Source organism: Pseudophryne corroboree, chromosome 4 (assembly GCF_028390025.1).
Source record: "Pseudophryne corroboree isolate aPseCor3 chromosome 4, aPseCor3.hap2, whole genome shotgun sequence".
Classification (NCBI taxonomy): Eukaryota; Metazoa; Chordata; class Amphibia; order Anura; family Myobatrachidae; genus Pseudophryne; species Pseudophryne corroboree.
Window position 1 is genome coordinate 470,565,588 of NC_086447.1, and position 14,113 is coordinate 470,579,700.

Genomic DNA, 14,113 nt, shown 5'->3' on the forward strand with positions numbered 1-14,113 from the left:
CCAGTAGTAGACCAGATTAGCTAACCAACAGACATTAAATAAGATGAGAGGAATTAGTACATCAATCTCTATACGCAACTGAGCTAAATAATATACTTGAGGTTATTAGTGTGTTTATATGTAATTGCCCTATCTCTCTAAAGTAGAAACGGCTTTGGGGAATGTACGTACCTATTTTGCAATACCTTGTACAAAGCCAGAGCTGATGCTCTATGTAACAGAAATAGAAACACTATGAGGTCTCTCTACTAAGCCTTAGAAAGAGATAAAGTGGACGGAGATAGATATTAATAAACCAGCTCCTAACTGTCATTTTCAAACACAGCCTGTAATATGACAGTTAGGAGCTGATTGGCTGGTACTTTATCTCCAATTACTTTACCTCTCTGCAAGGCTTAGTAAAAAGACCCCATATGGTATGTGCAGAATGAGAAGCGACACACAGTAATGGCACCAAAAGTATAGTTGGTGTGTAGTGCTGTACCATTTGAGCCTTTATCATCTGCAAATACCAAACATTACATGGATAGATGGGTAGTTATATAGTGGTAGCTACAGCAACTTCTCATGACTTGGAAGGACTAGCAAATCACACTTTTCGCCAGATGTAAATATATCATACTTGTTTAAACTTTCTCTTCGTACAATGCTCCATTGGAAAGTTGGACTCCACTGAATAATAGCTGTGTTCTTCATTTTACAAAAATGTCATGATTTAATTTATGTTTGATGTTGATTAGTTTACATTTCTGCACCAATAAAACAGCACCATCGAAGAGCGGACATTGGGGAAAGTGACACATTGTTATTTGGAGAGTCCAAAGAAACATTTATATACATAACCAAGGCCTGTGTATTCACTACTCTTTAGATACAATGTCCTTGTTGTTTGAGAGACTTATAGATGCTTTTCAAAGAATACTCTATATTTTGACTTAAGTGAATGAACCCCTTTGTCCAGAGAAAAGGCTCTAGAAAAAGCTTTCTAGATAATGTGCTTCCTACCCACGTCCTTTTGTCGAATGATGTTCTCTATCTTATCAGCAATGATTTCATAATCATAATAAGACACGATGTGCTCATTTACCGGTTAAATGTTGTCTGCAAAGGTAGTTAAACATTTATAATTTATTCTGCTTTTACCGCATCTAAAGAATCCCATTCTATACCATGTGTAATATAAGCAATCCACAGCATAGTATGCACAGCCTACCAGTGTGTCTACAAAACTTGTCAGCTGTCAGATAGTTTGATACATATGGAGTGTCTTACTAAAGCTGATCAGTTTCAGCAAAGTGGCAGGACTGAGCTTACCTCCATTCTATCAAAAAATAAAAAAGATAAAAGGTAGAGGTGGTATTGTTTCTCCAAAGCTGATTGGACAAGACAAACAATTACTGAAGCAGCAGCAGGCGCAAAGTAACTACGTTAGCAATTCAACAGATAATACGTACAACGTCTATATTCTCCCATAAGGCACTAACAAGCCTTATAGGACATATGCTACAATGTGAATAACTCAAGAGGCAAGTGCAAAAAATATTTTAGATGATAACTTTATTATGAATTTGTTTTCTATTTGCCTGTTTCGTCCAATAACTATGCATCTATTACAGAAAACTAACCTTTCATCATACATTATTTTTAGATATTTCTCTATCGTTAGGTCTGTTTTATAAACCATACGGTTTTCACATCGTTTTATTGGTGTATATATTTCATAAATAGCGATATTCACAAGTCTTAATTGAAGTGTGAAGTGTGTTGGGGCTTATGTAATAAAACTTACTCATTGAAGGGGGGGTGTTTTTATAAATTAGACTATATTTAACTAATACTATAATACGGTCTAGTAAGTAAATTTACACAAAGATTAGTTTTACTTTAGTACAAAAATATTAACACACATTTTAATGTATATTATTTTAACGATACAAATATTAAAGGGGATTAATAATGTAATGTGAATGTGAAAAGACAGCAAATCTACGTTATGATCTACATTTCGTGGCTACATGTACTTGATGTTACCTACAGTATGTTCCAACGTTGGATTTTATATTAACACAATTCGGATTCTGAGTATGGGTATGTACTGTCATATTTATTTTTGGTGCTGAAGGGAGTGGTGAATGCAGATTGTAATTTAAGGAGCCGGTACTGTACCAGGTGGTTGAGTAGATTACTAAAGCAATCATTCTGCATTTTCCTACAATACTTTATTAAAATAATTAACAGATTAATTTTCCACCAGCAGGGTTATCTTTGTACTGTCCAGTCGAGTTTGTAGGTGACATGGGATTTCCAAATCTGATTGGACAGGACGAAATAGATAAAGATTTTACAAGCTGTAAAAAGTTAGAGTGTAACACTTGTATTACTTGTTTTACTTCACCCGTACTTTACTTAATAGAAATGTTTAAATTACTATAGACGAACATTTTCCCCATATTGGGGAGATATATTTGCATCCCAAAATTGAATGGAAAAAAAAGTCAAAATTATGATCCATACAATTTGGTTGTATACAAACCCATATCCACCAATCTGTGGGAAATTAATTGCTCTTTACTGTAAGTGATTCCCCATCATCTAGAACCACTATTTGTGTTAGGACAATTCGTATGTAGTAGGTAATCCCCATCAATATGTAGGAAATAATACCAAATTAAATTGAAAGTGGCTGATTGCATATCGGTAATTAGGGACCGTTTGGAAACTTGCATATTACTGATTTGGTTGCTCATTACAGAGCTCTGGTTCAACAGATTGTTTTGTAGTACTGTCCATCCTATTGTAATCTACCACTTTTGTGTTCACACAACAATGACTTGATGAAACAACAGGTACCAGCTATAACAGATTGGTTGAACACAACTACAGTAATATAATAAAACTGAACATAGGCGTCAAAATACGGGCTAATCTTTCATTGGACGAATACAACTGAACAAATGCGACAATACTAGGAATCAAAATAAATCACATGAGCATCTTTTCTAGCGGTCGAGGGTCTTCCATTGGAAGGTTTGGTCTGACCTGCCAAAGTCTTATCATGCATATACTTTAAATAGTCTTCAAAGTGTGTGTGGGGAGGGGGCATGACCAACGCTGTAATATACAGAAAACGCATAGGTGAAATTCCGTGATAGAGCTAATTAAATACAATCGCACTTGCCCTCTACAAGCAACTTGTTAATTCGTTCATTCCTTTGAGCGTTTATATGTTTAATTATTTACACAGCCACTAAAATAGAACCGGGACCAACATAGCATGGTCAGATGAAGCACTTTAACTCCTTATTCTGATGGGTAGGCATGGCAGCGACAGCCATACTTACCTCTGTATAGACGAATTCAAGCAAACCGAATTTACTCATTATGGATATATGAACTGCAGCTAGTAGTTTTCTCACTTGGTTAGACATTCATGATGGAAGATCCGTTATTGTTTGTAGGCTACATTTAGCTTTATGGTTTGAAACTGGTAATAGAAGTAATTATACATATTACCAGTACCCATTACAAATGCACCCGGTCTTCTGTACTATTACAGGGAGAACACATAAGTAGCTTGTACTGTGCTAAACAGAATAAATCGTCACCTGTTCCAAAAAAAATGAAAAATTAGCTGATCGGAGGGAGGTGCTGGATCTAGTGTGATGGATGGTGCTTCTAATAACCCTACGGGCAGCGTTTTATAATTCTATATAATCCAAAACACCTAAATCCGGACACTGCCTGACATGAGAGCACCATATACATTCAATCTTATAATAACGATGATGTGAATATTACACTTGTTCCCAGACAAAATCTAAACAATATTGATATTGACACTGGCAACACCAACAAGCAGCGGAACCTTCCACTTTCCATTCAATCTTCTTAATAAAGGTCGCATTTTATTCAACCCGCAATAATCCCCACTGACCAGTGTAATGACACTACATGCAGTCATTGCTTGTCGCTCTTGTCTAAATCCATGGAGTTTTTGGTGATCGCTGCAGGCTACAGAAATGTGTACTTATAGATCAAGCACCGGTGTATAGAAAATGTAATCGCTCCACGTTTCTCTTCACATCTCCTAAATGTAAAATACTTTTATTTCAAGCCACTTTAGAGTAAAGCATAGTTTAATATGGTTACATCGAAGACTCATGCCATTCTATTAAATTACGTGTTAATAACGTATTATTTTTCTTTTATTACCATCCAGGAGCCTACAATGTGCATGATCCTCAGTCCGGAAGGGATGAAAATAAATACTTTAATGGTACGCTATATCCGAGGTTTTATAACTCATCTATTCGAATGTCCTGAACCCTACTTAGTATTCTGTCTCCGGAAATCATTATTCATATATAATATCTGTTGAATTGATATAACGTGGCCTCGAAAAAGTATCAGCGTTAAATAATAATATTGCCGAAATGTATACCAATCTGACAACTAAGCAAGCAGGCTTTTATACATTAAACCACTGTTTTAGTTATTATAAACGTGTAAATTCATGTGTGGAAATGCCTTATTCATTGTCCTCTTGTCACATTTCTAGAGTATCATCTGACGGTGTCTATATAATTGATCATAAAATTATTACAACAGTGTCAATTTAAAGCCAAGCAAATCTCATGTTGTTATCCAATATTACTGTAAATAATTATACACAGTACATGGAATGGGTCGTGTGGCCTTTTTGCTTGTGTACTTGCATAATTATGTACAATTAAAATTGTCAGGACCCGGAGCTAGATCTAAGATTTCTGTTCATTCTATGTAGAATCCTGGAGTTCTATTCATGAAACCTACCGCTGTAATTATGTGCGCGCTATATTATATGTCACTTTTTGATTTAGTAGTAATTACTAAAATGTCATAACTTTTTCAAAGAATCGTACAATTAACTTAATGTGTCTCAGGCATTTCAAGCACATATAGTTTGCATAGTAATTTGACGCTATACTTTAAGTATTCTCATAACTATTTTATTAGTATCTGAGAACAGCGATCTTTACATAGTATCGGTTCCTTTCAGTAAAACAGCAATTATTTATAAGATATTTGCCAGCAAATACCTCATTTAGCTTGTAATTTCCAGAAACCATAATGCATGTAATAATAAATAAAAAGATTTTACAATCTGTATTCATGCTGCATAGGCATATGTTTAGTTAAGGAACGGTTGCCCCGGCCACCAGGCACAAATTGTCTGATTTTAGAGTTTAGCTATTGGATTTCCTATTATTCTGAGCTATAAAGAAAGACATTTTATATTTCACTTATAAATGATCGGAAATAGTATCTTGGAACTAAGAAGCAACAAGGATATAATAATCAGTGTTGATTACTGTCGTTTTCTGTGTGTAGATAATTGCGTTTTGTATGTGCTAACATACCGTTTTTTTGTACTTTTTTTTTTATAAAGCATAAAAAATGTAATATTAATAAAACAAATCTATGACTAAATGAAATAGCAGGAAAAAATAGGAGAGAAGCTAAAAAAAAAAAAAAAAAAAAGTTAAAAACTTAAAAATACCAGATTTAGTGCACACACAAAAAATTATAATTTGTAGTTATTGTTTTATTGTAATGGTAATAAAAAAATACACCCAATAAAATATGCTTACGCAAATCGTAAATTTTAACAGAGCGTGAGAATGCATACATTATGTATCAAAGGTAAAAGAAGTCCCTCGCCAAACAAAAGGTGCATGCGTTTTCTCTTTAGGGTCCAATACTAATGTGTCGGTATGCCGGCTGTCGGGATCCCTGCGCCGGTATACTGTGCGCTGTCAGTCGGCATACTGAAGACCACCCTACTAAAAACACATATAGACAAATGCTATAAGGCTCCGCATAGCCATCGCTTCGTGCTTGATTACATGCGCCTGAGTGTATGGGTTAATTATTGCTTCTATAGCTGATACTCATTGTAAAGCTAATTGTGATGTCATGATAACATCCCGCATCTCTAATGCTCTCACATTAACAAATACACGGATAGCATCTCATTTACTAAAGGGCTGAGAACTATCTAGTATTGCACGTCATTTTTATTGACTTCTTTTTGTTTGTCCAGTCACCTGGCAATAAACTCTAACACCATGAGCTGAGCAATAGCCTAAATTTGCTGGAGTGCTGGTGGCTAATGATATTCAGACCTAAAGTTAAATTATTGGTTATACAGTATGGCTGCGGCACTTTACATTTCAGGATAACATTATGTAATCTCCCTGCAGTGGAAATATGAGATAATTGCAGCAAACGCCTCTGCTAATGATATAACCAGGTAAACTTGAAAAGCCCTAGTTCTAAATGCCATGAGATTGCACAGTGTAATAGATGGATCAGGCTGATATCACATTAAGGGGCGAATTCAGGTTATATTTTACGAGGGTGTAAAAATACTGACTATAAATCAAATTTACAATAATTTTATGTAAGGTAAATATACATTACACAAATTCATCTGTTCGCTGCTGGTAGCACATAAATCTCGGGTTTAACTGTTCTATTAGAAGTTTAGTTCAGCACATCAATGTTTAAGCCCACATCAAAAAGGGGGGATTAATGTAGAGAAGTAGCTGGGAGAAAAGTGCACAGTTTAAAGGCACCGAGATGAGAAAAACGTCTGCAGGGAAAATAAACATTGAAACCTAACACCCGTACCCTCCTTTACCTCTCACAGAGGCATTGTGGCACACAGGAACCACGTGGGAATGTGTACTGTACCTGCATAACACTACACCCACACAAGGGGATTGCGGCAGCTAATTACAGGCGTTTATGACTGGAGTCGGGGACCCTTTAAATACACACTACTGATGTCGTGTTATAAATTATATATCAGGATTAAAATAATAGTGATAAATTCCAAATCTAGGCTCCACTCAAGCCAATATTTTTTTATCAATTTGCTTTAGCACCGTAGGCGAATTTATATATGAATGTATTATATTGATCTTGTTTCGAAGTAAATTCTTGATTTAAAAGGCCGCTTGCAAGCATAGAAGCCTGTACAATATGTAAGCATAGAAGCCTGTACAATATGTAAGCATAGAAGCCTGTACAATATGTAAGCATAGAAGCTTGCACAATATGGAAGCATACACGCTTATACAATATGTAATTATACAAGCTTATCCAATATGTAATTATCTAAGCTTATACAATATGTCAGCATAAAATAGAAGGACATGTGGGATATCTCACGAGCAGGGCCCTCTTCCCTCATGTGCTTATCCTTTCTTACTTTAATAATCTTCAACTGCACCACATCCAGCAGTCTTCTGCCACCTGATACTTATTCCAGTGTCATCTGCTGATGTAACTATGTTTATTTACCCTGTACTTGTCCTATACTGTCATCAACTGTAAGTTGCTGTTTTCCTGTTTGATTATTTGTTTATGTACTCTGTAATTGGGCGCTGCGGAACCCTTGTGGCGCCATATAAATAAAGGATAATAATAATAATAATAATAATAATAATAATAATAATAATAATAATAATTGCAGTAGCAAAATATGAATCGTTGTCTATTGGTCGACCTAATAATTCTTATCTGACGGCTTCATGAATTCACATAAGAGAAACACTCGCATATTTCCTGTTTACCTCTACCAGCAGAATGTGTGGCTAGGATTTTCTGTGCCCATTACCTATTTAAAATACAATTTATATGAACACTTGGGGGTGGGGGGAGTGATTATGATTCCTAATTACCCCTAAGAAGTCAATACAGAAAAACCTGTTAGATTATTGTTAGAGGCAAAACAAGGAGGCTATTGGTCTAACAATACTTTCATTTGGTTTTCCTGTGTTAGTCTTGAAGACAGTGTCGTCTTTAGTATATGTATTGTAGAGATATTAGCATATTCTTTGGACTGAGGTTTCTGTAGCTCTGCCGCACTATGCCAGGCTATCCCCAGGTGTATTGAGGTATTCTGTCCGCACCCAGGGACAGGGAGCTGCTATTCTTTTCCTCCCATGATTAGGCACAGCCCTACAGGCTGCACCATATGCTTCTTCTGATCAAACAAGCAACTACCTAGGCAGAAATAATTGACGAGATCTGCTGGAAATCACGCAGAAAAGGAGCCTACTGAGACTGGGAGAGTTGACAAATCATTGCTAATAATCCTTTTAGGGACATCACTGACTTTGGAGTTTACAATAGCTTTATTTTTTTTATCTAGTAAGCGCTGAGAGAATGAAGAGCAATCTAGAACCCATATTTTATCACACTATAATTACACAATACAGGGACTGATCATCCTGCACAGGTGCCATGGGACGTAAATTACCCAAATACTGCTGATGCCTGTCTGTCTGTCTGTCTGTCTGTCTGTCTATCTATCATCTTTTTGTCTGTCTGTCTGATAGATAGATAGATAGATAGATAGATAGATAGATAGATAGATAGATAGATAGATAGATAGATAGAATTACTATTCTGTTACTAGGTAACTATTATATGAAATCCGGAAGATGTTTCCTAGCATCAGTGATGAAGAAATACTCAGCTGCCCTTTATAAGTCGCATGTTAGTGCACAATCAGTGTCTCTCTGATAAACCCCACAAGTGATTGGTGAATAATAAAGGGTAAGGTGCCTGGCAGTAGGGGCGAGGGGAGGTTCGGCCTGGCAGAGTTTGCAGAGAGAAGGTAACCTGTATGAGTGTAGCAGTGCTTCGTGCCCCGGCCTGTGGACAATGGAATAAGAGGCAGGAACTCTGAGGGCCAGAGCCTGGGACATATGAAGCAGTCACATACCCTTACAGAGATACTGTAGAAGCATGTGTGGAAAGTTTAGCAGATCAGCCCTGAGTGAGAGGACGGCAAACAAGTAGAAAGAGAACCTACCTTCAGGAAAGACCACTCTCATTTTTAAATAGCTGGTTGTCAGTCTGATGATAGACGCCTTGTCCAGCTGGGAGGTGATGGCAGAGGGCAAGGGCAGCAGCTTGGCCAGTTCATAGAACTCGCTGTTCTCTTTCTCCCGCCTAGTCCGGGCAGCGTTCTTGGACTTCTCCTTCATGGCTATGTACTAACCCTTTATTGGCGTATATGTAACTCCACAGAATCATCAATAAGGGTGACAGATAACATCAGCTCCTTTTTCCTAAGCAATGAGCATGTAAGGGGAGAAATAGGCAGCCTCAGACACTAATTCTAATAATGATGTAAGGCAATGGTTACTGGCAGGTAAGTAACGGCGAATCCACAGAACTGTGATATCCAGGTATGGAGGCTTTTCTGGAGACTTTGCTGATACGGTCAGTTTTTCTTTTGTCCAGTACAGAAACTCGTGTCATTCCAGGACAAGTACAGGGTGGCCGGCGTGTCAGTGTCAGGTCAGAGGGCCTCATATGCCGGATACAGTGTTACCCTGTGTAGGGAGCAGAGAGATCAAGATCAGCATGACACTAGCATGTGAATCCGGTACAGACACCCCCCAGGCAGTGTACACCATCCCTGCACACATCTCCATACAGGTGTGACATAGATATAGACATGTATATCTATATCTATGTGTGTGTGTGTGTGTGTGTGTGTGTGTGTGTGTGTGTGTGTGTGTGTGTGTGTGTGTGTGTGTGTGTATATATGTTATATTTCATTTGCAACGGATTTTATATATAAACGTATATTGATTTTGCATGTGTATATTCAAAACATATATTGTGTATTTTTGTTTCAATATAAACATGTAAAATTGTATTCTTTGTTTAGCTGTTTTCTGACCATTTGAATCCCTGTGGATACATTGCATTTTATATTATTTAATTTCACCGTGTTATCTTTACACTCTCTATAAAAAAAATTAGAAACATATATATGTAATGAGCACTATACTAATCTGTTCTGCAATTATATCTATATATATATATCTATAAATAAATATATATATATATATATATATATATATATATATATGCTTTAATTTTATACAAACATTACTGTAGACAGGCGCACACATACATACATACATACATACATACATACATACATACATACATACATATATACATACACACACACTCTCACAAACACCAAAAAAAGAATCGCTTCCTTTCCAACAGGTACATAATAGAGTACAGAAGAAGGAACATGTAGATGATCCCATCATGTCCTATACCTGTGGAAGAGGATAGAATGCTGTACAGAATGAGAGCTACATATCCCCCTCACCTCATTGCCTTGTGTCCTGTGGAGCGCAGCTCCGGCCCCGGTGAGGAAGCGCCTGGGTGATACACAGCGGTAAGTGCGAGCTGAGGAAGCCCATTAACTTGTTCCTATCCCAGCACTGTAGTTAGTAAACTTCATTCTTGGTCCAGCTCCCTGTATCCCCCCCTCACTGCCACTCACACAGCCCCGCTCAGCTCCATTGGACGGCTCCTTCCACAAGCAGTCTTCTGATTGGCTGGCGGCCGCCATGGCGCAGTAATGGTGGGACACATTGCGGGGCCCCGGCCTGTGACCCTCTGGAATTGTCCTTGTGCTGGGTCAGTGCCTGGCCGCCGGCGCCGTGATAGCGGGATAGGCGGTGTGCGGGAGCGCTGTGCGAGCGGCGGGGCGGGGCGGGGCTGCTGTCAGTGCGTGTTTGACCAGAACGTGACAGCTCATCACACTTATAAGTTTAGTTTATGTCCACCTGGAGCCCCAGCTGACGTGCAGTCTGTTGTAGCCCATGTTGTCACCTCCCTCAATGGCTGGGGGGGGGGGGTCCTCCAAATGTCCGGAACAAGAATTTGCTTATTGTGCTAAAATTTACTAAGTAATGACACCTTGGTATTATATCATAACGTTAAGGGTGTATGGATTCTACGAGAGAGTGAGAGAGAGAGACTGGCACTGGTATGGCACAGACGTGTGGGCAGTAAGCAGGTGCGTGCTGGGCGTTATGGGCTAGCTATTAGCCGCTGGCTGGTGATGGGAGAAGTGAGGGGGCACCATGATCTAGCAGCTGACAGTGGGGCCTCTGTCACACAGCACCTGGCTGCAGCACATGAGAGCTGACTCCTACAGAATTCATCTTTTACTACACACTCAGCTGCACCCTCTATGGTAACATAATGTCCTATAGACAAGTGACATGGCGCGAATTACGTGTTTGGTGCTGCTGGCTGCCACGTGATGCCCGTAACCTGTTATTACTACGCATGGATCAGTTCACTGCACAGTGTGCCAATGCCCACAGCATTTCCCAGGTATGATATACTGTAGTGGTTCATGTGGCATGTATACCAGTTACTAGAGAAGTAATATTCCGTATAGATTGCTCACATGGATGGAACCCGGAGAGTGATCTGGGTGCTACTCCAGACTACTAAAAGTAATTGAAAAGTAACACTGGAAACAAACATCAAACCTCAATAATCATCGCATTAACTACATGTTGGTACAACTACTCTGTTGGCAAATAATAATTAGCGGCGGCGTGAATGCTCCTATGTACATCACAATGCATCGTTTAGATGACCCTGGTTAGATTAAGGTGAGGACTGCTACACCTGCAAAAATAAAGCCATTTCTTACATGCAATTCAGTTATGCATTGAAACTATTTACAGAGGTATAAGATAATGCAGGAGACACAGTCATCCTAGATATCAGATTGGTAAATGCTGTGTCTTCCATTATTTGGCATTACAACCTATTACTTGTCTGTATTTACCCCAGGCTCTGCCAGCGCCCTCCCCAATCAGCGGGCGGGTCGTCTTTACGCCGATTCTAATGTATGTACAATGCGTGTTTAACCCTTTCCGTACACTGATAGTTAAGCTGTTTTATAGAAAACAATTCATATTCTAACAATACATCAGTTTCAATGCAATGATAGGCACTTTCATTGTTTACTTATCACAACAAAGGTATGGCAGCTATATACACTGTACCATTTAACTGCGTGCGTGCGTGTATATATATATATATGTATATATACACACACACACAGTATATATATATATATATATATATATACATACACACACTGTGTGTGTGTGTGTGTGTGTGTGTGTGTGTGTGTGTGTGTGTGTGTGTGTGTGTGTGTGTGTAGATATTCTGAAGAACCGATAAACGTATATTGAACAATTATGACGCTGTTAGTGATGTGGATAGCTGTTATTACTAACAAACACAAACATTGTCATACTTTAGTTTACATTTTAAGCACAAATTCATATGGGCAGTATACTCCTATCTCCATAGTATGAGCTATACCAGCTATTACATCGTAGAAACAGGTTTTAGTGATCTTTATTGCTGTATTAAATAAGATATAGAATAGTGTATAGAAGTGAATAGGCTAAATATTCAGCACGATCTAAAATCTGTTTAGTTTCTTGCTTGCTAACAGTGAATCAAGGCACTGTATACAGTCCCTGCCTGTTGCATATGATTAGTAAGAGCACTACTGTGAACTAGCCACAGTGATCGCGCGCACCAGCATATAGCACGCCTATTATATGAATTGTAACCCATATAATACCATGCAATGAAATTAAATAGTAATGCATGTTTACAATAGAGTCATACACTGAGGGCAATCCTACATAACAAATAACGTGTTTGAAATGTTTCTTATACATTTGTGCTGTAAATGACAAACTAAACTGGAACGATTTTTTTTACAGCAAATATTCAGATGGTCTCATAAATCTCTCTCTCTCGCTCTCTCTCTCAGAGGATGAGAATGATAGCAAACGTACATGGGATGTAAAGTTCTGATGAATTAATTAAATAAACGACGAATTGATGTTCACCTGCAAAAATGTGCAAATGAGTATAATTAGCCAGCTAGCGTTCTATGCACGGAATGAACAAGTTACTGTAACCTTTGGTGAAATAGTGTTTCATTGATAATTAGTATCCACCTAATGAGAATAAGTCAGACATTTCTACATGCTTGTGTCTTCCAACTGTCCTCGATAGATGTGAAAATATAAGTGTGTAAGTATACAGATTATATATAAAAGCATGCTTTCATATTGCTAATGTTATGACTTTTGCTTGTTTTAAAAAGAAGAAAAAAAATCTAGCAGTGGGTTCTAAATATGAGCTGTGTGTGCATTATGCCATTAAGGATTTGCCGTAGAGTCTCTCCTAGGTCTCTATTCTCATTCTGCAACACGAATCCATTACACCACCTGCCCCTTTCTATTCACAAGGCTGGACACAAGACTGCGAAGATATCCGCTAACACAGCTTCTTTCTATGCAAATAAAGGAAATGTCCGAAACTTCTCAGAGTTCTAGAAATTAAAACGTGAGGAGCCCACTCTGACCCTGCCATCTATGCATGACAACCCCTGGCTGCTATGCAGACTGTAGAACCCTGCTCCACACGCACAGTAGCACGCAGAGGGGCTTTGTTTCTGGGTGAGCTAGGTGCTTAGATATTTGACAGGCTTACATGCGTTGCTAATCCTCTCGTATAGCTTCAAAACCACAATAATAATATCTATCTATCTATCTATCTATCTATCTATCTATCTATCTATCTATCTATCTATCTATCTATCTATCTATCTATCTATCTATCATAAAATATATGTAGATAGATTAGATAGATAGATAGATAGATAGATAGATAGATAGATAGATAGATAGATAGATAGATAGATAGATAGTATAACAATTATAGTATGTGGATTACAGAACCTTTATAGACACAAGCTCTGTTGAGGTGACCGCTATAATTGTACCTAGAAAATGGAATGGGGTGGAGGGGGCTCGTTGTACCTGTTCTCTGAATTATTAAAGGAGGATCTGTTATGAAAAGCAGATATTCTGAGAACTGGCTTAGCTGCCCATAGCATTAGTTTGGATCACAGGGTTATTAAAAAATCAGCGCAAAACAGCAGCAGAGAAATAACGAACTATGGAAAGTATAGTACCAGAAAACCAAATCAACAAAGAAAACAAAGGCATCTCTTGTTTTAGCCTGCAGAAACCCCTCATTGGAACCAAGGAACTGTAGTACTTTCATCATAATATCAATCAATATTTAATATGTATTTTAACAGACTTTAAATAGAAAAGAAAATGTAAGTGGAATTAAATGTCATCGTTAAAACTTGAATGAATAAAGGAGGCAAGGATGAGGTTACTGC

At 37.9% G+C, this 14,113-nt stretch overlaps 1 protein-coding gene across 1 annotated transcript in view; it reads right to left on the minus strand.

The window, feature by feature from the left end:
- The window catches only part of SIM1 (SIM bHLH transcription factor 1), a 113,459-nt gene extending 102,861 nt beyond the window's left edge, over window positions 1-10,598 (minus strand). The window contains exons 1-2 of the mRNA XM_063917040.1: window positions 10,193-10,598; window positions 8,867-9,392 (exon numbers count right to left, since the gene is read on the minus strand). Of these exons, the coding sequence (XP_063773110.1) occupies window positions 8,867-9,041 (175 nt within the window). The 5' untranslated portion in view covers window positions 9,042-9,392; window positions 10,193-10,598. The remainder of the gene's footprint in view (window positions 1-8,866; window positions 9,393-10,192) is intronic.
- Between the last annotated feature and the right edge of the window lie 3,515 nt (window positions 10,599-14,113).